At 49.0% G+C, this 27,349-nt stretch overlaps 1 protein-coding gene across 1 annotated transcript; it reads left to right on the top strand.

Moving 5' to 3' along the window:
* The first annotated feature begins 666 nt into the window (after nucleotides 1–666).
* On the top strand, nucleotides 667–27,315 carry NXN (nucleoredoxin). Its single transcript, XM_032967847.2, has 8 exons — nucleotides 667–1,440; nucleotides 16,877–16,994; nucleotides 17,762–17,895; nucleotides 19,134–19,234; nucleotides 19,720–19,826; nucleotides 20,801–20,980; nucleotides 22,221–22,345; nucleotides 25,757–27,315. The coding sequence occupies exons 1-8, from the start codon at nucleotides 1,063–1,065 to the stop codon at nucleotides 25,937–25,939; spliced, it is 1,326 nt and encodes a 441-aa protein (XP_032823738.2). The 5' UTR covers nucleotides 667–1,062; the 3' UTR covers nucleotides 25,940–27,315.
* The last annotated feature ends 34 nt before the right edge of the window (nucleotides 27,316–27,349 follow it).

Raw genomic sequence — 27,349 nt, 5'->3', positions numbered from 1 at the left:
AATCCCAGTGTCCAGCTGTAGTGTCCATCCACGGTGTCCAGCCACAGTGTCCAGCCTCTAGTAGACAATCCCAGTGTCCAGCTGTAGTGTCCATCCACGGTGTCCAGCCACAGTGTCCAGGCTCTAGTAGGCAATCCACAGTGTCCAGGCTCTAGTAGGCAATCCACAGTGTCCAGGCTCTAGTAGGCAATCCACAGTGTCCAGGCTCTAGTAGACAATCCACAGTGTCCGGCTGTAGTGTCCACCCACAGTGTCCAGGCTCTAGTAGACAATCCACAGTGTCCGGGCTCTCGTAGGCAACCCCAGTGTCAAACCCCCGCTCCTAGCTCCAGCCTCCAGTGTCAAGCCCCAGTGTCCAGCTCCTAGCCCTAGTTAGTGTCCAGCCTCCAGCTCCCTAGCGCTTTCCCAGCTCTATATTAGAGTCTGTCGCTTACTCCGGTTCCATTCTCAAGGCTCCCAGCTCCCTCCAGCCCAGCTGTACCGCTCCCTCTAGCTCCAGTGTCCTCCCATCCTTGATCTGCAATCTACCCCCTTCCTCCAGATACAGGATCCCAATATCTCCATCCTATCCCATCTCACCCCCAGCCTTGCCCCCACCAGCCGGCTGGCTTCACTCCACTCCAGCCGCTCCTCTCAGGGTCCCGCCCCACCCGCTTGCCCCCCCCCCACCACCACCACCACCGCTCCCTCCTCCCAAGGTCCCACTCCTATCCCCTGCTTCCTCCAGCCACTCGCTCTTGGTTCTCTTGGACATTCCCGCCTGTCCGACCATTCTCCAATCGGGCTCGTCCGCCCAGCGTCTCTCGTTGCACTGCCTCCCCTCCATTCAGCCCTCCTCACCCCCCAGACCCCTCCTTGCTCACGCCCGGGGTCCCCCCCAATCCTCCTCCTCCTCCTGCTCCTCCACCCCAACCGATCGCACCAGCCCAGCGCCACCAGCTCGGTCCTTCGCGTCTGCCGGGCGCCGTCATCGTCACCACCACCAGCAGCAGTAGCAGCAGCAAGCAGCATCGTTGTCCCGCGAGAGGAATAGGAGGAGGGTGGTGGTGGTGGGTGGGGGGGATGGCGGAGCCGCTGTGTCAGCTGCTCGGGGAGCGGCTGCTGCGGCCCGTGAGCGGCGAGGACGCCGGTGCGGCGGGAGCTCAGCCCGGGCCCGAGGCGGCCGGCGCCGCCGCCGTCGCCGCCGCGGCGGCTGGAGCTGGCGACCTCCCCACGGCGTCCCTGGCCTGCGAGGGCCGCTCCACCGTGGGGCTGTTCTTCTCGGCGCAGTGGTGCCCGCCATGCCGCGCGTTCACGCCGCTGCTCGCAGACTTCTACCGCAAGCTGCGGGACCGCCTCGAGGTGGTGCTCGTTTCGTCCGACACGGACGCGCAGCAGTGGACGGAGCACAGGCAGCACATGCCCTGGCCAGCTCTGCCCTTCGACGACCGGCAGCGCAAGGTGAGTGGGGGAGAAGGGTGCGGGAACGGTGAGGTTGGGATGTTTTGTTGGTGAAAGGAAAGCGAGGTGAGGAAGGTGGTGAGGGAGCGGTGGCGGCGAGGCGGGGAAGGTGAGGAAGGAGCTGTTGGGGGATGGGGTGATGAAGGTGAGACCGAGGAAGGTGAGAGGGTGAGTAAGGAGAGGGGGGAATGTGAGAATGATAATAAATCAGATTAAAGGTGAGGTTAGCGGTGAGGAAATTGGGGGCGGGGAGAAATAAAATCGAGGGGTGAGATGAATGGATGGAGTAAGGTGAGGGAGGTTGGTGGGTCTCGGGGTTAGAATCCATACACCCACAGGGTTGCAATGGCAAACTGGCCAACAGTAGCATCTTCTGAGTAATTGACCCTTAATCAGGTAAGAAACTATTGAGGCTGCATTGGAGACATGTGGACAATTAGTATCAAGTAAAAAAATATGCTTCAACGTTATCGAGGATTATATTGGGCATAGTCGAGCATACATTTGGTAGGTATGCTGGGTTGGCCTGGAGTTGATCATTTTTCAGGAGGGTTCCACATTGAAATGTTCGACCAATTACTTTTTAATGGGAGTTTTGTATGAGCTAGGAACCGGAGTACCTGGAGAAAAATCATAATTGAGAGGATAACACTCAACGCTCCTCACAGATGAGTTCTTTAATCCATTTGCTGTACTGCCATCTGGCCATCATGTAGTGCGTTGCGTTTGTAATTTTAATTTAAAAAGATGCAGATAATAAATCTGTGAGATGCCAAACACACTGACACACATTCTAATACAGTTCCCTCCTGCAAGTGTCTTGAGACCTTTAGGCTTTACTGGATAAACAATATAACGATTTCAACCATCATCAATATTACCAAGGTGAAATCCACCATTACCAACTTTATTAACTCTACTATCCATATTCTACTATCCATCACCAACGGCACCATGACTGTTATTTTTTTCATCACTCTTAGCTCTGGCACAAGCAAATCCACAATCACGTTACTGATGCCACCTTCATATATTCCACTCTGATCATATCATCTTTAATGGTACCATCAGCTCCACTGTCGATATACTATACCATCACTCATCCCACCCACACCTCCCCCATTGAACACTTCACCGTGAATAACTACACCATCTTTAGATCTACATCACTACTTTCACGTTCGCAATGCACCACCATCGCTACCTTAACCGTCACTCTTGCCAATTCTACCATCACCGCCACCATCACCTTCATCACTAGTATCAGCATTACAATCAACCTCACCACCAGAATCTCTAGCCTGTGCTTCCCTCTATGCCTCGCTTAGTCCGGTGATTGACGCCTGATGTCAGCCACAATCAATTATCTGCTCCCCAATTCATCCCTGATGGTTGTCAGTCAATCAATTCACGCTGTGAGATCCCCGGTTTGTTTCCACATGGAGCTCTATTGTGACAGGCGAGACTGCATCGTAGCTGCCTTATCGCCTCGTCTGCCATCCTTGTCATCCACACTCCGCATTGATTTGACCACCAAGGCTCTGCGTCTCCCGCCACATCCTGGCAGCTTCTTATCGCCCAGTCCCAGACTCATCTTAAGAGACAGACTCATCACAGAGCAAGTAACAGACAAAAATACCCATCACAGACCCATTGCAAGAGCTAGACCCACGCAGATACCCATCACACAGCCATCACAGACATATCACCCATGACAGACCAAATAGTGCACGCACTCATTATAAACACACAGGTCAACAATAGAGACATCATCCTACCATCAAATAGACAGACTCATTGCATTGGAGACCTACCACATAGACAAACCCATTACAGACCAAATCACAGCCTTATTATGTAGACATAAACTCATCCTGGGTTCATTATAGACACACACCGTTAAGAGACACATACCCCTTACAGATCTACCATAAAGACACAGGCCCATCACAATTACTCACATCCATCACAAACACACACCCGTCATAAGCCCATCATGTACAAATACCACACTTCCAAATCCACCACAGATTCCTCATAGTTGTGCACCCATCATCACCGTTCACCGGCTGATGGCATCGGCACAGTGTAGTGCGCCTTTTATCGCAATTATGTCCATCACTGCATCCTGTCCTATCGTTTCTCTGTAAATGTCACTTTAAAGTCCTTGCTTGGGCCTAACGGTCGCTCAGCCTGGAAAAATCAACTGTACAAATCTTCCTGTTTTTTTCAGCCACCGCACAGTAAAAAAATACATCTGCTTTCTACAAGTCACTTGCAGTGTTCTTGGCTGCCCACGCTCTCCCGTGGAAGGGCCATTACCTGAAACGTTCGCCTATTTTTTGCCTTTGTTAGAAGGCATTTGTTAGTGAAGAACACCTGGTGTTTGAGGGGCATATTTGGTCTGTACACCACTGCCTCCTCAGGTTATATTAGTAATACAAACATTTGTGTTTCGTGTCGAAGTGTTTCCTGCAAGCAGTAAATTAATTGCACCTACGCAAAGATTTACACTCGTAACAGGTACACCAAAGGCCCCGTGGAATGCACTTATTGCGCACTATGTCGCCTTTGCTGTGTTGCCTTGATCACAACCCATGTGCTGCTGCGTAATAATGACAGGTTATTCTCAGGCTTTATTGTTTGCTATGGGTCGGGTTTATCGCTTTATGTTTGCACTCGGTGTGCTGTAAAATGTAAGCGTGCCAACATCCACGTCCATACCAATACATTTGATCAATCTGGCTAAAAGGACCCATGGTTGATTTAATTTATACCTCTTAGAGAGTGGAATTTTCATGAAGCAGCCATCGTCGTTGCCGTACTCGTCGTCGTCATGATCATCAGTAATCCCAGGCGTCTGTAAAGCTGCCCATCACTCTTCTGGAAAATGCTTCTGCCTCTAATTGGTATTTTTTCTGGGGCTTACAAGGCCATGATACATACATTCGGGCAATGTTATGGCAAGCAGCACCAGCAACATTCATTTGCTGTAACCAGTTATGGAAACTTGTATGGAAATGGCACAGAGTGACGGAATTCACTTCAGAAAACAATTGTACGGCATTCAGTTCGAGTGAGCATTGCTGATAACGGTCGTTGGTGATGATCGACCTTAACTTCTTCATTAATTTGTGCAACTACATCCATGGATAGGAAATATGGCACGGACAGCTTTTTGGGGTTAGGACTCCCATTTGGAGTATTTTATAGAGTATCAGTATTTCATATACAGTAAACGCAACCTGAAAACAGCTGTGCTCTCAATGCGAGGTCTGCCAGGGGCTGCTGGTTACACAGCTGTGAGAATTAACAGTAATAACCATGCCACTTACCCGCAAAAGCCTTATCGAAGAGTCTGAAGGCTTTTTAGGAGGGTCCTGGATTTGCATTGTGGCCCGTTCCCTTTATTAACGAGTGACACCAAGTTCTCCTTTTCAAATAACCAAAGTCTGAAATGTGGTAGTTCATACCAAAAGGTGCTTGTCATCGCTTATTTGATCCAGAGCGACCTAATTACAGTATATACCTATGTAGGTTAAATGCTGTAGACCACAAACTGGTCGTGTGTGCATTCAGGTGCATTTGTGTAGCAATGTTGAAAAGTGATCCCTTTCAACAACTTTTCACAAGTGTTCTCGGGTGTGCCCCTAGTATGGATAAACAAACCGGTGGTGTATTGCGGGGATATTAGAATTAGTTCTGCGACATCATCTTTCAGGGCCGTTCACTGACAGAGAGTTGTGCACCACTCACGAGTGAGAGTTTCAAACGGAAATGTCATCTTGTGCAATGATGTCAAACTTAATTTCAATATTTTCCCAAAAATATTAACTTTGAAATGTACTCTCAGCCAAGCGGCGGACACGTGTTGGCATGCATGTGGCACGTGGATATTGATCACGATTTGCAGCAACAGCAGTTGCCTACAAGTGGGGTGACGTGGAAGCTGCGCATAGTTGAAGCCATCGCGCAATTAGATGCGCATTAACATCTGCTCCCCAGCCGCAGCAGATTCTGCGGCAAAATCAATGGATCAATGTCAGGGTGGACGTGGGGCCACGTGGATAACTACAGTGGAAATGGAGGCGGAATGCGTAGCATAAACACTCGACTGACCGCCTGAGAAGACAGCCTGTGAAGAAAGAGCATCCTGTCCTCGGTCAACCAAAAACCGTACCTGTTACATAAGAAAATCTAAATGGATTGGAGCGAAACAGTTTTAACCAAAGCGTTAAGAATACCAACTGCCTTCTGCTGAGTTATCATTGGTCCTATATTTGAGACATCGTTATAACCTGTGTTTACAAGAGTGGTTTATTTAATTCGGTCCAACTGAGCCGATTTATTTTCCTTAGTGTGAAAGGTTTAAGTGAACCATCTCACCAGAGGGAACGTTTGAACCCTCCTCAGACCAATTAAATAAAATGTATATTCTTGGTTCTTTCGTTAAAGTCACGTAGAAGGGAAACAATAAAATAATAAAAATATGAAACAATTAAATTATCACGACGTTTCGACTGCAACGCAAGCAATCATCATCAGGTGTGAAAACCACAACAAGAAAATAAAAAAAATCTTGATGTGGTTTTCACACCTGATGATGATTGCTTGTGTTGCAGTCGAAATGTCGTGAGAATTTTATTGTTTTATATTTTTATTATTTTATTGTTTCCCTTCTACGTGACTTTACCGAAAGAACCAAGAATATGAATCCCTGCAGTTACGACAGCTTTACATCAAAATTTAAATAAAATGTATTTACACTGGCTTAAACTACTTTCATGATACACACATCACTGTAATATTTTTTGCATTTGCAGACTTTAAAATACGCTAAATATTTGACGGGAATTTTTTTCAATCGGATGTGAATTCATTTGAAATTGTTGTGGTTTGGGATGGCAGGAATTTACAGAATCCTCAACAAGTGTTCGCCATCTTACAGTGTTTCACGAGATAGATTATTATCTCCACAGTGCGTGGTTGCCATGCTCTGTTGGCCATTTACATTCTCAGCGACCTCGTTAATGGGGCTCGTTTTACCGTCTCATTCAGAGGTGGCGAACCCAGCGCTCGCAACTGGCCAAGTGTCCCGTGCATGCATGCGCTTGCCATCCTCTGCTGGAAGCGCCTGCTCCAGGGCTGTCAAAACAATGTGCGTTTTTGCGGGTCGCGCGCTTGACTTCCTCCTCAGCGTAATGCGGAGGCTTAGACGTGGCACGTGTGAGGAGGCCGGACAGCTTAGGTGGCGAATACCGTGTCAGAGACTCCGAACCGGCACCACTGAGGGGCCCGGGTCCGAATCCAGTTTTCAACCACATGTGGTTAAACTGGGTTCTCAAGTGTCGTGAGTTGGTGACCAGTGTTTGGTTGGCTTTGGCGGCATGAAAAAAATGCAATCATATTAATGTTTTTAGAAAAAATTAATCTAGGAAATTCTATCTGAGCAGTAAAAAAATAATTTTGGTTTGATTGCTGTGGAGTGCATTACTGTAGCAGGGCATGCGACGTGCCACATGGTGTGAATAAAAGGCCATTAAATCGACTTCGGACGCTGTATAATGCTTCCACCGTCAAAAGGCCGGTCTAAAAACGTGCAGTGTTGTGTGCACTGCGAGAGTTTCAAATGGAAAATTCTTCGTCTGATGACATGACGGTTATAATATAATTGGTGGGGGGGGGGGAAACACATTTTTAAGCTGACGCTCGTCACATTTCATCAGAAGCGTGTGTGGAGGTCGCCCGCCTGCTGTTGGGGGTCACAGCAGCTCCCCTCCCGAGCCGTGCGGTGCGGAGGATCTCCAGTCCGTGTAGACTGAGACCCCAGCTGGGGCCGCGTTTAACCTCGGGCCGTGGTGATATTTGAAGTCAAATAAGAGACTGCGTGGTTGCCTTGCGGGGGGGGGGGGCATGCTGTGCAGTTAATCCGCTCATCCTTGTGATACATTTGTTTGAAAAACAGCTGCAGAGACCTCCGCTGTTATGCATTATTTTTCCGTTTTAATTGCTAACCCACATCCTGTGGTTTATCCACTGACAGCTCGGTGCGATGAGTTAATACATGCCCGTCATGTCTCAAACCTGTCATGGCACATTGTGTGCGTCTTTAGATAGACGGCAATTGCACAAAATATGAAGCAATTGGCGGGACCCCGGGGTTCCCATCACTGCCCCTGGGTGGGAAAAACCGCGTAGCGACACGAGTCTTACCTTACCGACAACAAAACTAGCGTCAATCGATTGGCCTCGTCAAGAGCTACTCGGCGGACTAAGTTTTGTAAAAAGTTGAAAAATTACATAAACACGTTAAATTCACTGCCTGGGGGGCGGGCTCGCCTTGGCAAAGAAGCTGAGGATCGACGGCTGACCGGAGGGCGTTGTCGCCGCGCGCGACTGCGGCGGACGCCCGGGCTTGCGTTTGGCCGGTGGGGTGGCGCCCATCGTGTCGATCGCCGCCTGCTGGCGCTTGTTGGCGCGGGTCTGGTGCGGGCGGCGCGTTGCTGTCGGGATCACGAGTGGGCGGACTGAAGAAAAATAATAATTATTATTGACCTGATTTTGCGGGACCCCGGGGTCCCACCAAATGATTCAAATCTTCATTTTGTACGGATGCACAAGTCGTCTAATAGCGTGAATGGTCGGTAGCACTTATTCGTCAAACACGCTTGTGCACATTATTATTTAGGTCTAAATAATAATTTAGGTCTAAATAAGAATGTTTTTGCAGGAAATCCTTACTGAGCCTTAGCCTTTTGGTTGACCCAACCAATAGACAATCAGGAGGCTCCTCCTGCATTCGGGGATGTTTGGCCAATTCCTTTAGCGAGTGTTGGTTTGCCTTGTATGTGTAAACCAGAGTAACCAGACTCATTCTCTCACAGCTGTCAGGCGCATTAGAGCTGCAAGTTGTTTTTCTTCTCCAAACCAGCACATTCATTATGGTGCAATGTTTAATTATTTTCAAGGCATATTCAAATGGCAACTCGTAATTGGGCATATAAATTAAATGGCAATTAGTGTGAAATATGTGCGTGCAATGAGCAGGGTTTCAGGAGTTCGTGTAACCGACACCATTTTGTCGTGTCCCTCTCATTAGCAGTGTCTACTCCGGCCCTCAACGTCAAAATCCCCAGCGTCCCGCGCGGCTCCTGCCAGCTCTTGGCGCATGGGACGGCGCCGGCTCCACAAGCAGAGAGGCTTTTGTTTAATTAAGAACACACGCGACCCCAATGAAAAGCAAATCGCAGGGCGGTGGCTTCATTCGGTTCAGCTCGTAACTTCTGAGACTTGAAAACAGCCTCGACACAAAGTCGGAGGATTACCTTACCCCCCCCACCCACGCTCCCCAGGATAAAGGTGGATTTTAGACAAACAGATTGTGCCTATTGCGCACGCTAATGCTCTTTTCTGGAAGCGCTTCATCCTCGGCTTGGCTCTGCTCGTTATCCCCGCAGTTAAGGAGTCGAGACTTGTCCGAGGTCTTGGTATCGGCCGAACACAGCGGGTGGGCTCCTCGGCGGGGGGGGGGGGGGGGTGGGATTACCTATGGCAGCCCCCGGTGCCATGCCATGGGAAGCCACGCGTGGCCACGGCGGGCTTGCGGGTTCCGTGCGATGTGGCCGCGCACCTGGGAGCAATCTGCCGTTCGAGTTGACGGGGCGAGGTTAGGGGAGAGCTCGTGCTTAAGGAAGCGCTTAATTGAAGCTGTGTGCTTGCACATGTACAGTGCGTAAACATGCATTGGCGGGCGCTTGGATGGGGTTCGCAGTCGCGCGGAAGTGACTGCGTGGGTCGCCCACCCGCACAGGCGGCTTCCCCCCCCCCCCCCCCGGCTGCTCCCTAGGACCTCATGAAAACCGCTGACTGCATGTTTCCTCGTTCCTTTATTGCATCTGCACTGTGATTTGAATTGTGGTTGATAACTGCCTTTCAGGTCGAGACGTCGTTTGGCATCTTTATTTGAGCCACGTCTTCCATATTTAAAACGTATGGTATTCCAGGTGGCCGGACGACTCGGGAGTCAGAGCGCTGAGCCGGTAGGCACAGCTTAGATCACGGGTTTAAGTTTGGGCTTCAGTAGCCTGTGATTAAATGGTGGTAAAGTTTTAAAATGTAATTCTTGTTGGCCCCAATGGTATATAAATTGCTTTAAAACAGTCTGCATTAGCAGCAGGCCGTGCTTTCCCACCTGATGGACGCTTGTGTTGAGCCCGAAACGTCGTGATTTATTTTATTTTATACCTACGTGACTTTACCGAAAGAACCAAAGAGTATATAAAGTGCTGTCTGCAACTCTTATCCACTCTATCGTCCCATGTTTTGTGATTAAGGGCCATTGCCTGAAACATTGCATATTAAATGCTCTTCTTTTTGGGGCAGTGTTATTGGCAGTTTTTTGGTAATTTTTGTACTTTGTGGAATATTGCCAGTGCAGTGTCACCCAATAATTTGTTAATTAACTATGCCATCAAGTACCATGAGTTGATGGTTTCAGCTCAGTTACTAGTGACTACGAACAAGAAGCCATCAATTTTGGATTTTCACTTAATTTGACAAAATTCCAACTTCGAATAATAATAAAAATATCTTGCCTGTCATCCGGCGGACACCTCTAGCAGGATGCATGGAAAAAGAGTACAGTGCCCCTAGTATGTGGACAAGAGGTCAATTTAAAGGATCTCAGACGTCGCACTCTAATATCTGCCACATCCATTCTGTAATACGGGGTGATGCACTTTGCAAGAGTTCCCAGCGGATAGCTCTTCGTCTCATAACCTGACGCGAATAACACGGTGGGAATAATACTGAAAGAAAAGAGAAAGTTAAGGAATTTAGACACAACAAAGTCCATTTGTTTAACTTTCTGGAGTTTTTCTAGCCTGAGAAAGTGTAAAAAAAATCAGCAGTGATATCCTCTGCAGACTACAATGCAGCACGCAGCTATGCAGGAGAGTGTAGTCATGTCTCCTAAGCATGTTCTTCTCACACAGCCCCTCCCGCATACCCTCCTTGCCCAAGGGACAATGAGAAAATGCCGTTTGTGCACTGGTTGTGTGGTTCCCAGTTTAGCTCTGCGTGCATTCTCATAAAATTTGATTTTTTTTTTAAACTCCATAAATGTTGACACATTCTTGTCGGTGTCTGGAAAGTAGAAATGCTGAGATGGGTTGTGGCTGCCGTGGCATACAGCGTTGGTGCGTGCGTGTGTGCCTAAGTGTGTGTGTGTATATAATCTCATCCCTGATTGCCTAGAGCACGGGTCCCTGCCAGATTACATTTGCCATGAGGGCGTGCGTGTGTGTTATTGGAGCGCTCTTGCTGGTGCTGTTAGTCATGCACGTGGGTGCAGAAGCGTTCCTGAGTGGAGCCTAGCTTGGTGGCGCTGGTGGCGTAGGTGGTCTGGTCGGCCCTCCCAGGTGCTGTCCACTGTTAGAGAGGGCAGGGCTCAGTGGCTCGTCAACAGATTGATAAAAGTTCAACCTGTCACAGTCGTAAATGAGGAACAGGCAAGGGTCAGAGTTTGAACCTGATGGGAGAGGAATGACGGAGATGAAAAGATTTAATTTTCTTATTAGTGATGGCAGTTGTCAGCTTCGGGCTTATCCCCGTGTGTCCCACCGCTTGCTGATCATGATGGCTTCTTCTCATTTGTTTGACAGGAAGCATTGGCTTTGCCTGTCTGCAACTTGGACTTTTCTTTCCGCCGGCTCAAAAGCATTCTACACCGGGGTTATGTGTCAGCTCCGGGCTCAACTATGAGCCCTCTTTGTAGCAGCAGTAGCAGCTGCAACTTGAGAGTCTTGAGTAAGGGGTGCAGGGTAGGCTCGGAGCTCTGAGTTGGTGTCCCGGGCTCACTGCTTTAATCCCCAGCCTGACCCTGGGGTGCTTTGATCTGGTGATCTGCAGCGACAAGAAAGACTAGGTTGGAGGAAAGCCCCTATGCTGACTCAATCTTGCTTAATTTATTTGTCAGGGCACTAAAGGAACTTGGAGTTGTCAAAGTATCAGAGCAGCATCTTCATGTGTAGTGGTAATCATAATTATGACCTTTTGTCAACCAGGGAAGCTTTACAAAGCACTCAAAAGTTTCCAGGAGTTCCTTGGATTGGGATGTGTGGCTAATTCCATGAATGAGTGTTTTTCTTCATGTGGGAGGAAACTGATAACTGGGGAAAACAATCCTGAGCACGAGGTAAATCCGACACAGATAGATTAAAAATCCACTGTTGGACTGCCACTCTTTGCCATCTTGTAGCCCAGTTTGTATTGGGGCTGATGTTATCTGCGGAAACCCCATGTCGATTCTAATAGCTCACGATACATGCTTTGAATTGTATGCGCAAGAATCAGAATTTAGAGGCACACTACATTCATCGCAACGTTATAAGAAAGATTTAATTCTTGACGCGTATCGTGACAATTGATCGATTGCCAATGGTGGTGAATTGTTACAGCCGTGGTGGACACTCACTTTCCCACATTAGTACTGGTACCCAGAGGACAACCGTGTGATATTCAATAGGCAAAGCGAACGTGTAACTGTAGCCAGGTCGCGCAGGACTGCAGCGGTAGGGACCACTTGGTAAGGAGCGAGAGAAACGGCCAAGGAATTCTGCAGCAAAGCAGAACGGGAAACGGTGACTGCTCAGCACCCCCCCCCCCCAGGCCAGCCAACCTCCCAAGGCGCTCCGTAGAAGAAGAAAAAAACGGCAACCGGCGGCGGTCTGTCGCTGGATTCTTTCGGCCGCTTGCGCACTGGGCGCTGGGTTGAGAGCGTGGTGGAATCGTGTGAAAAGATCCAGGTGCCTCTCGCTTGGCTCGCCCAACGATATTCCGATTGACCGAGATAAATAAATAATTGGGGGGGCACAATTTGCCAGATAAAACAACACACGCACGCGCAAAAATGCGTTGTGCCTTGTGGCAGTTTCACACAACATTTCTTGGCCTAATGTGTGTTTTTTCAGGCAGCGCCAGCCGCTCCAGGGTGAATTTATTGGCGTGTGCTTATCTGGGTTGTACACAAACTGTGCGTGCCCGAAAGTCGTAAAGCCACTCCACCGTGGCTGTTGCTTGTGGGGCTGTTGCGTCGTTGGTCGATAGCAAACATTTTAGGTTTTTTTTTGTCGTTTAGACTCTTTGAGGGCTTCGGGGAGACCCGTGCCATGGGGTCACAAAAAAAGGTAAAAGCGGAAGGACAGACATAATAATTGTGTTTTCGAATTTAGTTGTTTTCATTGATTTTATTTTACTTACGTGACTTTACCGAAAAAGCCAAAGAGTATGAATCCTTGCAGTCACGAAAGCTTTAAATCTAGAAATAATAGTGGTTTTGGACGCAGTGCCCCCCAAAGCACCAGCGGTGTCTGTTTTTCGCTGGCACAGTGTCTGGACAGCAGGGGTCTTGGCTGTTGCCTAGCGACAGGCTGGTTGGTGATTCCCAGGGGGGAAAGGGGGGCTAATGAGAGAAACGTCCTCCCCACTCCTGATGCCTTTTCTCCCGAGACCAGCCGGTGCGACATGCAAACACACCATTACATACACATCGTCACACACACACCGCCACACACACACCGTCACGTCGTCCCCACATACCGTCACACACACCGTCACACACACATCGTCTCACACACACCGATACGGAGTCTCCACACACCATCACACACCGTCACGGAGTCTCCACACACCAACACACTCCGATACGGAGTCTCCACACACCAACACACTCCGATACGGAGTCTCCACACACCATCACACACCGTCACGGAGTCTCCACACACCAACGCACTCCGATACGGAGTCTCCACACACAGTCACACACAGAGACCCCACACACAGTCACACACACCGTCACGGAGTCTCCACACACCCATGCGGAGTCTTCCACACACCAACACACTCCGATACGGAGTCTGCACACACCAACACACACCGTCACGGAGTCTGCACACACCAACACACACGCACTCCGACACACGGTCTCCGTATACACCGACAGTGTCTCGTCCAGGGCTAGAGCGATTCACTTCCCTCCACCCCACCACCTTGGCGATATGACAATGTAATACTGCTACTGCGTAGCTTTTTGTGGTTACACTGTGTAGCTGTCCGATGGGTTGAGCCGTGCATCGTTCGGCACAATGTCCAACGTTTTGCTCCTCGTGCTGGGAGCTTCTTCAGGAAGTTGTGCTTTCACGGCTGTGATTGGTTTTGGGACCAATTGTTTTCATACATTGCGGTGAATGTTGACGCTGATTGTGGCTTCGGAGGAGATGTCAACCCATTGAACACAACACTTGAATCTCAAACCATTGATTTTAACACGCGCAATTCGATGCATGTATCATGAGCTTAAGAGTCGATATTTATTGATGGGTCGTTCCACCCACTGTCTCCGCGTGCAGTCGACACACAGGCACCACAGCACACGGTCAAAGCTATTTCCATTCAGGAATGTTTATTATTAAAATGTATGCTTTGTTTGACATATTTTTACTGCCTCATTTGTAACGTTTATCATTTTTTTGCGTTGCATTTGTAGAGTTTTGTCTGCTTAATGACCCTCAATGTGACAATAATATTATTTACATATTTCAATATAGTTTGTGGAAATGTATGATAAGCCATTCAATGCATGTATTGTGAGCATAAACAACTCTTCTAATCAATACATTGATTGCTACATTCGTTCAAGGCATTCTTGTATTTCATGGGTTAATGTGCCTACATAAACGCACATATTGTGTGTACACCATGCCCGTAATAATGTACTTAGTGTAATATTTTTTGTAAAAGCGTGTGTCGTGTCTACCATGTCCCATGTTGACACAGGCTGCAGTGAGTGTGTGTCGCACCTAGGAAAGTTATCGGCAGTGAAAGTTGATCCTGCGCGTCTTTGCGGTGGCGGCGTTGCCCGGTGCAGTCACGGCGAGTGAAGCTAATCCCCCCCGAGCGTCACCCCGTCACCGCCACCGCACACCTGCGTTAGCGACAATCGGGGTGGCAGCCGAGGGCCGGCGTGGGTCGGAGTCGCGTTCCGTCTTTACCGAGTTCCAGTGAGCAACGTCACTCACACCGGAATCCTGAAAAACTAAGAATAACCGCATACGTACTCGTCGCTGTATAGATTAATGTGCTCTTCCTGCCTCCAGTTCCCCCAACCCCCATTTTGGGTAGGGGTGTTTAAATCGGGCGTTGAGCCTCAGGAATTTCCACCAACTCGTAAGAACCCTGAAATCTTGTGCCACATGAGGCCTGCCTGGCGCAAGCGTGACTGAGCGGTGCCAACCCCCCACTTGCACCCCGGCATGTTAATCTTATAATTTTTTCAATGCTGCACTTGCGAAATATGATTTTATCAGCCTTTTTTTTCCTCCCCCCTCCGCTCTTGCGTATTTGACTAATGATGTAGAAAAATATTGTTTCGCTGAATAAACGCATGGCCCTCTGGCTTTGCCGCTGGAACCCGTTTTGTGATGCGACTCCCTGCGCCGTGCCCCGTGCTGCTTTACCGGCATGGCGAACACTCTTTATGAAACTCGATAGCCATCTCTGAATTCAACACCCACGCTGGAGCCCGGCTGTAAAGGGCTTAATACCAAAAGATCGAGACTGTAAACTTGTGTGCGCTCCCCGGGAGGCGGCGTTCTACAGAGGCAGCGCCGACCGTTTGCGACCCCTGAATCCATTGTGTTTGGTTGGACGCGACCCCCGCAACCTCGCTTAATATCCCAGCGTGTTTTATTGACACCAATTCAACTCCAGGAAGTGTCGTGGGCACCTCTGGCTGGGGGTGGCGAGGTGTGAGCGGTGTTCCCCCACCCATCGCACGACTGTGTGCATCGTATACCAGCACAACTGGATGGGGTTATATAGAGGGAGTAGAGCAGAGGGGTTGCGCGAGTGGGTTACGGGTTCCGGCGTTGGAAACCACACTCTCGTACGCATATACGTTCATGGGGCCTCATCCCAACGGTACGGTGTGTGGCGTCTTCATGTGCGAGCACAAAATACCAAGCAAATTGGACTCGTGCCCGAGTTGACTTTCCAGCAGATGAAGCATAATCACGACAGGTGTGACACGGCGGCCGGAGGTGACACGGGTGAACGCCGGAACGTCACAATATTGGCACTGCTGGAACGCGCCTGTTTAAATACGCAACAACAAAGAGCGGCCTGCAGGAGTTTTCGTGCTATGAGGACTCGCAGCGATAACAGGAAGCGCGTGCATTGTGCACGGGAGACGTGCGCGTCATGTGCACGCGGGAAGGTGGCGCCATCGCCGTAGTGCAGGCCCCGCCGTAGCCTGCGATTGTACAAACGCTGCGCACAGCGTAGTCCCAGCGCAGAGCGTGGCTTCGAACGGAGCCCCGCTTGCCGCCGTTGTGTCCACAGAGACGCCATGAGAAAAGCGGTTTTGGAACTTGACAAAAAAACAAACAAAATGCTTATCACAAGGCAGTCTCATTCACAATGGAGATAATTTGTTGTTATGAAAATAAGCAACGCTGTGCTTTGAAAATAATGGCGCTCTGTATATCCATCGGATGCGCGGTTGCCATTGACCGTGAAATGCCGTCTACTGCTGTTACGGCTGTGGTGGCTGGCACAGCACGCGCTATTTGTTATTCAGACGAGCAGACAGCCAAGCACAGGCGTGTGTCTCTGAGCGCTATCTGCAACTCTTTGCCAGGGTGGGGGCGGCAAGGAGTAGCTCATTACGAGACCTCCTTTGCCAGTAGCAAGATATAGTAATAGGTTTTTACCCTTTTATCTGGCACCATAAAAGGGTAAAAACCTATTACTGTAAGGAGTAGCTCGTTGACTCGTTCTGTCAAGGGGGGGGGTGGGGGTGATGTGGCGAGAGGTGCAGCGCTTGGCACAGCGGCTCAATGGTGCTCGGGCACACAAAGGAACGAAGTAACGCGATCGGAGCTGCCGCCCACTCCAAGGAAATCCAGCGGCTGTAAACGATGAAAGGGCGCGATGCAATTTGTAGCAGGACGGCGCGCACGGCGTGGGGGATCGTGTTGCCGGGCACCCCGCGTGTCGCCAGGAGGCCAGGCTAGCGTGCTCGGGATGCGCTCGTGCTGCGTGTGCTGCGAGGCCCCTTCCTCCAGCAAGCTGTGTCAACAGAGACGGCCGCTTTGGGTTTGGGGAAGTGTTTTATGACTCCTCAGGAAGTTGTTTGGAGAGAAAAAAATAAATGAAAGATTTTTTTTTTGTTCAGAAAACTCTGGAGCGGTGGAGATGTATTTATTATGCGAGTCAAAATGTATTTTTATTATACATGTAATCAAATTGTTTTGGACTGATCCCAACATTTGCTGCGAATGTAGCGGTGAGAGAACTTGCAGAGCGTACTGCATAGCGTGCTTAAAGCGACATCTGAAATGCATTCCTTTTGCGTGTTGTCATCGATCTCTGTTTGCAGTTCAACTTGTGCCGAAAGTTTAAGATCACGGGCATCCCTTCTCTCGTGTTCCTGGACGCCAAATCAGGCCGAGTCATCACCAAGAACGGTGTGGCGCTAGTGTCTGAGGATCCCAATGGTGAGCAGGCCACTGTCATCACTGCTTGGCCCGTCCATGCCCAACACTTTTCTCGTATTTTATTCATTCCTCTTTACGAATTCATTCTCGCTCTCACTCATCACGAGTTACATCCCACATGCATGCTGCTTGGACGGAGTTCAAGACAATTTTCAATTCACCGTGTTGAGTCAAGTAAGTCCTGAAATATTTCTGTAAATGTGCAATCCTGTGTTTGGGCGCTCCAGCCAAATGCCATGATAAAACGTCGTGATAAATCAGCGCAATTGTGGAGCAACCATCACCAGCGATCTACACCGGCAACAGTTGCCACAGAATATATTAGCCTCTAGATAGAACTCCGTCATTATATCTGTACAGCTCCCCATAATTGCTCGTGCTCAATGCATTGCCGGTGAAACTTGCTGATGATGAGGGTTGCACTAAAATTTCTTATATAGCATGGCCTTAACAGATGGTGAAACGTGGCCGAGTAGCTCAGGTCCCTCCTCCTTCCCCTGCTGACAGATTTCCCCTTTTGCTCCCCCTTAGTATTCGGTTCCCGGCCACTGCCAAATATTTGGCGAGATGTTCCCGTGTGTTTAAACTGCGCACTGTAAATACACTTAATAGGTGGAGTGAAAGTCCTGCGGTGTTGAGCTTGTCGCCCGCAGGTTCCACGCTCTCTCGCGAAATGTGTTCGGGGGAAGGTGTGAGGGGGTGGGGGGCGAGTGGTGCGTCCGTGCACCGTACGCGACGGCCAAGGTTTCGATCGCTTTCTACTCCAGGCCTCGAGTTCCCGTGGACCCCCAAGCCCTTCAGCCAGGTGATCGCGGGGCCCTTGCTGAGGTCGTCAGGTGAAAGTGTCGACTACTCGAGCCTGGAAGGACACTTTATTGGGATGTACTTTGCTGCCAACTGGGTAAGCGGTGGGGTTATGTTGACCTGGTCAGCTTGTCGAAGGTCAGAGGGAAGGGCCCTTTGCTTCGTTTTTTCCCCACACAACTCGGAGTGCAATGGTTTACAGGCTTTTCACAACGATTGCCTTCGTTTACGAATATACTGCACCGCGGCAGTTTTGTGTGTGTGTGTATAATGATTGTGCCGGCAGTCAAGCCTGCGGTGTGCAACACAGCCAAGGGGTGGGCGAGGGTGTCGTGTTTCAAACCCGCTTTGGCTTTTCATTGATTGGGAACCACGCTCGCTTGTTGCAAGTGACAGGGCAGGCGTGCGCCGGGAGCCCCAGCTGTCACGCCGCCGGGGTGGGGGTTTAGCAAAAAAAGGAAGAGGGGGGAGGTTTCTTCGTGAACTTTTTTCACCGAGGTTACACTCCATCAGAGAGGTACACAGCTGTCTTGCTCATGCGGGCGCGCGTGCTAAAATTACTCGGGATGTGCGCCCGAACGTGGCGCCTGGTGGAGGTGCACGCTGCACGCTGCTCTACCCTGCACACGCAAACGTCTGCAGGCGCTGCCGCGACGGGAAGCCTGTTTTTCAGGCTCTGCTGTGGTGGGGCGGTGGTGTTGTCCATTGTGTATGTGTGTGTGTGTGCCCCAATGTGCCGTGATGATTCAACGTGGGCTTCTTGGCAGCACTGGCCGATCGCTTCTTTTTCCGTTTCTGTGAATTGGTGAAGAATAACGAGTGCAGCTGCAAAACCCATTAAAATAGCTCTCTCGGTTCTGTACCGTGACCCCTCCTAAGAGACTCGGTGCTACCAGAGAGCACGTTAATTATCAGTGAGTGGATGAGGCATCGCTGCAGAGTGACGTGGCTGCCCCTGTGGCTCTCGCTTTCCCTTGGGGTCACGCGTGTGTTTGAGTGCACGCTCCCTATGGGTAGTGGTGGCGGCACTGTGGTGCCCACAGTTCACGACTAACCTGGCGACCTGAATTCTATTCATGGCTGTCTTCATTCAGCCACAGCTAACAGCAGTGGCTAGTGGTATCAGAACTTATCTTGGGTCTCCCCTGGGTTAAATCGGCCACATATGAGTACCTGAATTGGTTGTTAAATAGCAATGGGGGCACAAAGGTGGCCAGGTATGATTTTGGTGTCAACACACCCCTTGTGCTCAGTGTCTTAAGTGCTCACAACAGCACTTGCTCTAACAGTCTGCATGGCTATATGGGATAACTTTGTCTTTGCCCGTGTTTCTAGTGCCCTCCGTGTAAGTCCTTCACGCCCATGCTGCTGGAGGTGTACAGGAGGGTCCGCGAGTCCGGGAAGAAGTTTGAGATCATTTTTGTAAGTTCAGACAGGTGAGCTCGCTCAGCGCTCTCGGTGTGCCACGCTCTCCGGGACCCTCGCATTATGCGTCGACGCCAGCTTAGACGTACAGACACTGCACAGACACCGCACAGGCGCACCGTACAGGTATATGGATGCTGTCCCATACACAAACGAGTCGCGAGGAGAGCGGTGGTGGTTGTCACAGCGTGCGTTGTCTTGACGCTGTCATTTATCGCTCAGTTAGCCAATCATGCCAATCCCACTATTCAAACGCAGCGAGTCCACCACACGATAGCTGTGTTTGCGATACAACACCCGTTCAATAGTAACCATGTGTGCAGACTGCCCTGGTAACTAGAACGAGCTGGCTGCCCTGCACAATTCAGCTCGTCTGTACAGCATCCTGAGAAACGGTTGCATTTAGATGCCTTGTAAATCCACATTGCATTACTGTATATTATAATCGTGTGAGGCCCAGAGGACCGGCGTGATGCATGTCTGTGATTTACCCCAGGTCAGACGAGTCCTTTGCGCAGTACTTTGGCGAGATGCCCTGGCTGTCGGTGCCGTACGCTGACACGGCACGGCGGCTTAACCTCAGCAAGCTCTACGGCATCCAGGGTAACGAGCAGCCCCTCTCCTCCCATATACCCGCCCTGCTCCCTCCCTCCCTCCCTCTCACTCTCCCCTTACTCTCCACTCCCTCCTTCCCTCTCCCATCACTCTGCATTAACACTCTACCTACCCTCTCTCCTCACTCTCTCCTCACTCTGCTCCCCAACTCCCCTTCCATCCTCACTCTCCCCACCCTTCCATCACACACAGTGGAGTGTGTGGTTTTCGTCCGGCAAGAATCGTGCCAAACGGGAGCGCTGTAGCAGAGTCGGGAGTGTTTTCGTGTATGTGCACTGACATCACGGGTCTTCCTGAACCTGCTTTTGTAAAAGTTATTAATGCGTCAGTGGGGAATGCATTCGAAGCGAAGAGACAGAGGTTTTGAGGCTATTGGGGGTGGTTTTTTCAAATAAATTTTTGTCTTTTTGCCAATTTTATTCTACTTGTGCTGACAGCGTCAGTTTGTGATTAAGTGTCCATTCGCAATTGTTGGAGTGCAGTGCATCACCCCATGTTAGAGAGTGGCCTGTGGAGGCAAATATCACGCCACTGTTTTTGAGATCTCGCACCATGCTCAGAAAAATGTGTCAATGAAATTGATGTTCAATTCTCAAAGCGGGATTTTAGTCAATCTGAGTGAAAAACCAATGTTAGTGGGCACTCAGTGGTGACCGGGCTGAGACTGTCAACCCCACTACATTTAAGAATCCAGTTTCATCAGAACTCAGTCTATACGTGTCTAAAGAGCCCTGTGTGAATCTATTAATCTCCATTTAAGTCTACGAGTCACTCTATAAAACAGTGGTTATCTATGCGAGTCCATGGGTTTCTTTGTAAGTCACTGGTGACTGGGCTGAGATTATCAACTCACAAAACTTAAGAACTAATTTTAATCATGAGCCGCCAAAAGCTGGCTTCAAACCCAAGTTCTCCAGCTGTGCTGATTTACCCCTCTGAACCCTGACCCCGCGTGTCGCCAGGCATCCCGGCGCTCGTCATGCTGGACGTGGACCGCAGCGTGATCACTCCTGCGGCGCGCGTTGCCATCATGGACGACCGCGAGGGCCGGCTCTTCCCGTGGTTCCCGCGTGCCCTGAGCATGCTGAGCGCTGCCAACGCCGAGATCCTCAACCAGGAGCCCGCGCTCGTGCTCTTTGTCGGTGAGGGCCCCTTGGTGTGCCGTGCGAGGAGCTTGTGTCTCCTATTGCGCGTTGTCAGTGCTGGCCGTTGCATTTAGCAAACGTGTTCATGTCGAATCAGCTCGCGTGCAGGTGTGCTTGGTGTATTATTGCATTGCAGGATTGTGAGAGGTGGCGACGGCTTGGGAGGCCTTCTGCAAATCATGGCTGATGATGATTATGATTGTGTTAGTGCCTGAAAATCAGACAGCCAGTATCGAGTGGGATAGCTGTGGGGCACTGCAGAGTTTTGCATAAACTGACATGGAGGGTAATGCCAATTCACTTTTGCAAATGTATTTGGTCTTCTCACGGAGAGATGTTTCGCAAGGACGATAGTGGCTGATGTGATATTTGTTGCACAGCACCATTGCTTTTGGAGCTGCAGTGAACTTTGGCAGATGCCTTCCTCTACCAAATCCGCCCATGAGACCCCGACCCCTCTGCGCCCCACATTGGAATCTTTATCATTGGTGACTTTGGTTTACTACCCTTTGTCCTGTCCCACCCGTGTCCCATCTATGCAGTCTGTGTCCTCAATTTATATAATCCTGGTAGCAAGAAACCTAGGCTGGTCTCTTCTTACCTAGCCCTCTCTGGCTAAGGATTGCTGTAATGTTTTGCATGTCTGTGCCGAGTTGCTGCAACGCAGTCGGAACTAATGAAATAGTGACGCGAATCACTTTGGTATTCCTTCTGAAAATCATTAAGTCAATTTGTTTGGAGTCTGAAAAAAAGGTTTTCGCGACAGTACAATTACATTTCAATCCTTACATCGAGTTGTTTGAATTGTAATTATAATGCATGCGATTTTCGATTAACATAACTACAATTGTGTGTTTTCAATGAGTGCGTGCATTTGTGTGCTTCTGGTTGTAGTGAAGTCCACCCTTTGTTATCATTCAGTCCTAAACATTAACAATAAAGATTTGATGTATTAGGCATGATTCCTTTCACAAATTTATTATTTTGTTTGTAATGTCTCGTTTATGTGCAATTTGTAACGTCTCATATGCACACTGTTTACAACGTACTGCCTTGTTTTATTTCGGTTATATAAATTATTCCATTTGCTTAAATGTAAATTTACGTATATATTGTGAATGATTCTTAGGCGTGAAATTCAGCACATGCAGCGTGAGCGCAGTACGCGATTTTGATCTAATTAATCATTTGCAAGCTCATTAAACAAAGCAAATGTCGCCATGTGGGGCGTGTACAGACTCTAACGAGGAGGAAGAGCTGGAGCCCGTGAGACAGATGCTGCAGCCGATTGCGGAGCAGGTGATCGCTGAGTACAAGCAGCGGGGTGAGGAGCAGCCGCTCCACTTCTTCTACGCCGGAGAGGTGAGGCCTCCCAGCATCACGCACACTCACCTATACCCACGCACGTACACCACTAACCACCCACATCCACCACTAACCACCCACACCCACCACTAACCACCCACACCCGCCTATACCCACCCACACCCAACCAATACCCACCCACACCCACCACTAACCACCCACCACTAACCACCCACACCCACCACTAACCACCCACACACTCCACTAACCACCCACAACCACCTATACCCACGCACATCCACCACTAACCACCCACATTTACCCACCCACACCCACCACTAACCACCCACACCCACCTATACCCACCCACACCTACCACTAACCACGCACACCCCCCACTAACCACCCACACGCATCACTAACCACCCATGCCCACCTATACCCACCCACACCCACCTATACCCATCCACACCCACCTATACCCACCCACACCCACCACTAACCACTCACACCCACCACTAACCACCCACACCCACCTATACCCACCCACACCCACCTATACCCACCCACCACTATCCACCCACCAATAACCACCCACCCACACCCACCTATACCCACACCCACCACTAACCACCCACACCCACCTATACCCACCCACACCCAGCTTTACCCACCCACACCCACCACTATCCACCCACACCCACCACTAACCACCCACACCCACCTATACCCACCCACACCCACTTATACCCACCCACACCCTGACACCCACCTATACCCACCCACACCCACCACTATCCACCCACCCCCACCACTAACCACCCACACCCACCTATACCCACCCACACCCACCTATACCCACCCACACCCACCACTATCCACCCACCACTAACCACCCACACCCACCACTAACCACCCACACCCACCGCTAACCACCCACACCCACCGCTAACCACCCACACCCACCTATACCCACCCACACCCACCTATACCCACCCACACCCACCACTAACCACCCACACCCGCCTATACCCACCCACACCCAACCAATACCCACCCACACCCACCTATACCCACCCACAACCACCTATATCCACCAACCTATACCAACATTCACCTATACCCACCTACACCCACCCCGAACCCTCTTAAACCCACCTAGACCTCCTACACGGCACCGTACCAGCAGTAGGGTTACTGGCGATATGGCGATACTGATACATCGTACGATACAAGGTCCACAATAATCGTATAATCTTTTCTGATTATTTTATATTGATTACCATTTTGTTTTGCTTGAATATTTTCTGCTGACAATTATTCAATAACAAAAGCAGAATAGTTTTAGTTGTAGAAAGATGTAATGATTTAAATGACTACTTTTAAAGTGTTTTTTCAGTCATTGACGGAATGGTGATTGTATGACGTAATAATTTTTGTAGTTCATTTAATTATTTGTGTCTTGTATAATTGACAGCATGTGCATTATAAATGTTATAGATTTTAAATTTACATTAATAATATGACTTACGTGGCAGGCTTATGTTGAGCGAACTGCGATTGAATAAGAGTTACGTAATTTACTTTTCATAACAGAAGTACAGAAAGCACAAACAGAATACAGTTCACCATTGGAACCTCCTTTGCCAGTAGCAAAATATGATCATTGTTTTTTTACCATACTCTTTGGTTATATTGGGTAATTTTTTTTTACCTACGTGACTTTACCCAATAGAACCGAAGAGTATGGATCCTTGCAGTCACGAAAGCTTTAAATCTAGAATTGTTTTTTTACCCTTTTATCTGGCAACAAAACTGACACCTTTTTTCACAAGGAGTCATGTTTGCATTGACCACAATACCTGCAGTCGGAATGCAAACAAAAAAACATAACTCTGATAATGTATGCACTGTCCTTGAAATTGATTGGTCAAAGGCGTCATCTGGTCCAACACCATGTGAGACTAGGCTTCTCAGGAAAGCTGTCTCGGGTGTGGACCAATCAATTTCAAGGACATTGCATACATTATCAGAGTTATGTTTTTTGTTTGCATTCCGACTGCAGGTATTGTGATCAATGCAAACATGACTCCTTGTTAAAAAAAGGTGTCAGTTTTGTCGCCAGATAAAAGGGTAAAAAAAACTATTATCAGAATACAGTACAATTTTGAAATACATTGAGGGGAAACTGATATCGTGATATTCGTCATATTGTGAAAATTGATGTCGCTTATCATATCGTGAAAAATTATAATGCGGCGACTCGAGCCAGCGATCGCAGGAGTGGACAGCGCCGTGCTTGATTCATGGCTCGGCTTCCCTGGGATGCACGAGACTGTACAGTCGACGCCACTGGCAGAAAAGCATCACTCACTCTATATGCGAGTGATCTATAGCCTGGATGTGTCAGGTGCGAGCAACACTAAACTGGACCGTGCGAGATTAGTATCCCAGCGTGTGACCCCTTTGGCTTGTGTTCGTGGGAAGACATTCATTTAAAAAAATGTGTTCTCTCTGTGCAAATAAACTCGCCAGCCACCGGGCTGCCCAGTGGAATGCGGTTTTTAAAAAAGTAATCTGAAGAACGTTTGTGACAGCTGATTTTAAAAACTCGATTGTAAAATTCACGACCAGGAGACAAAGGAAAGACCCGAGTGCATCATTGTTCGAGCGGCGGTTACTATTGTATCATTTAGTGCAACATCCTTTGCCATAGAAGCCTGTTTCATTAGAGAGGAATTCATGGTTCAATCTCTGGGAGGCTGCCCGTGTGCAGAATGTCGGCGGGTTTTTGGTTTCACGTTGCATATTTCTGAAACGTTCTCATGGGGGAGTGCGCCGATTCCGAGCAACAATGGTTTCGAGTGACACGGTTTACACAACTCTCCGGGTATCCCCAAAACCTATCTCCTCGCATCAGATATGTGTGTGCAGACACGTGGGATAGAATGCGCCTTCTCCGTCACTGCACACGAGGAGTGTATTCTGCCCGTCCATGCCTTCCGCTTCACGCTTCACTCCTAACGCGACGCGATCGCTGAATACATTTGTTTTTCCTCGAACAACCACGCACATTATTAGCATTTCAATTTCAGCCATCAACTGGCAAAAAGTCGTTTTAACCTTTGCTTTGGCCAAGTCTGCACAATGGGGAAGTATTGTAAGGCCACATGATAGATTTGGCTTCAACGTTACACATTTTTTAAGTCGGTGTTACAGTATATTTTGCATAGTTATTTGTATATTTTATTATACTTTTGTGTAAATGTTAAAGAAAATATTGGGACGAATTGGCTTTGTTATATAACTTGTATATATACATTTTAACGAGACTGAGAGTTGAATAAGACAACCCATACATCGTATGTTACACCAATGCACAGCACAAAGTTAATTTCTTCGTGTTGATTGCCGAGTCATGGCTGTGCGTCTGACTGTTGGCCTCCTATTTTTGGTCTGGCTGCTCAGGATGACATGGCAGACTCAATCCGTGACTTCACAGCGCTGCCGGATTGTGCGCCACTCCTAGCCATCCTGGACATCCCAGCGCGTGTCAAGTACGTGAAGGACGCCGAGGAGCTGACAGGCCACGTCATCTCCGAATTTGTCGGCGACTACCTGCACGGCAAGCTGCAGGCCGAGCCCATCTGAGTAGCCCGAGGGCACGCGGGAACCCTGCCAGAGAAACTGAGAGATCTCTCTTGGCCGAGCGTGGAGAACGGACCGTGACCGAAAACAACTGCGGAGCCACCTTGATTGGGTTCAGATGAGAACACTGACACTTGATCGATGGCAGCACATGAGTAGTCACCGATTGAGATGGGAAACGAAACCTCTTAAGGAAACGCGGCATGGACGGATGTACGATAGTGGCGAACACCAGCATAGATCTATCACCCCCATCCACATCCCCTAGGGGCCACTGCAGGCAGATTCATCATTTATAACGGTTTTGTTATGATAGCAGAGACACACCATTCTCTAAGGTACAGCACGTGCATTGCACGGATTTAGGTGAAGTAAAGTGAGTGGAGTATGCAGCGCGAGGAAGGTAAAAGTCTGGTGATGCACAAAACCAGGATTGTCCCCTTTAGGTTCCACAGGACCTCGGCGTCCCGGCCTCCAAATAAACACCACCCGTAGTTCAACGTCCACCAATGAATAAGTATTTTTTGTCGAAGGGAAAGTTTAATTTGAAAAGAATGAATTCGACGTTTTAAATTGTTTATATTGTTGGTATGCAGTAATTGTGGGCCTGGGCCGGCGCTTTCTGCGCTTCAGCGAACGCAGAATCCAGACGGACGCGAACCCCAACGCGGGTTTCACGACGCCCACATTTCTCCAGCAGTTTTAACGAGTCGACGATTACCTCTATGTACGACCATCTTATTACAGTGGTCATATTTCTCCGATCCTGTTGCCTTGAAGTCCATCGACACAAAACACCATTTGTACATTACCACAACACATTACAACAAGACCCACACCTGTGACCGCTGCCCACGACAGGTCCCATCATTCACTTGCAGTAACTGCTGTCATTAACATTTGTTCCATTCAAAGGCAGAAGAAACCTTTGCTCAGTCCAGTGGCTATTTATACCTATTGTAACGTGTAGAGTAGACGTTCACTTAAGAGTAAACACTATCGGTCAAACTGCCAATGCACACTATCGGAGCGTGCATGGTGTTTTAGAGGTTTTTGAAAAAATAAATCAGATTTTTTTTCACTTTTTCAAAGGTTCTCTTGTACCTCCAGTCTAGCATTGTCCTCGTCTGCGTTGTACCAAGAGGTTGTCATCGACGATGCGGTGGCTGTGTTGTTTTCTTGCAGAACGTTTCCAGTCGTCGAGGCACCTTTTGACACCAGTATTCATTGCTGTACTTTGATGAGAATTGCCTGTTTTTTTATTTCATTTTCTAGGTTCTACAACATTTGTGCATAACATGTGTTTTACCTTAATGGCGTACTGTTACAGACAAAAAGGTTACTGCTATGCATTCAATAAAACAAGCTGAACTATGAAATTGGTGATGCGCACGACACGCAAATACACATTCG

Source organism: Petromyzon marinus, chromosome 38, assembly GCF_048934315.1.
Source record: "Petromyzon marinus isolate PM22_M1 ecotype Great Lakes invasive population chromosome 38, UKy_Petmar_22M1.pri1.0, whole genome shotgun sequence".
NCBI classification, from domain to species: domain Eukaryota; kingdom Metazoa; phylum Chordata; class Hyperoartia; order Petromyzontiformes; family Petromyzontidae; genus Petromyzon; species Petromyzon marinus.
Note: the sequence above shows the minus strand (reverse complement) of the source record. Positions and strands in the feature narration are given on the sequence as shown.

What these genes read in the sequence shown, in the direction of transcription:
- NXN (XM_032967847.2), top strand. Translation starts at nt 1,063, where the DNA reads ATGGCGGAGCCGCTGTGTCAGCTGCTCGGGGAGCGGCTGCTGCGGCCC. An exon ending in TGTACTTTGCTGCCAACTGG is followed by an intron (nt 17,896 to 19,133) that starts GTAAGCGGTGGG and finishes CCGTGTTTCTAG; the next exon opens with TGCCCTCCGTGTAAGTCCTT. An exon ending in CAAGCTCTACGGCATCCAGG is followed by an intron (nt 19,827 to 20,800) that starts GTAACGAGCAGC and finishes GCGTGTCGCCAG; the next exon opens with GCATCCCGGCGCTCGTCATG.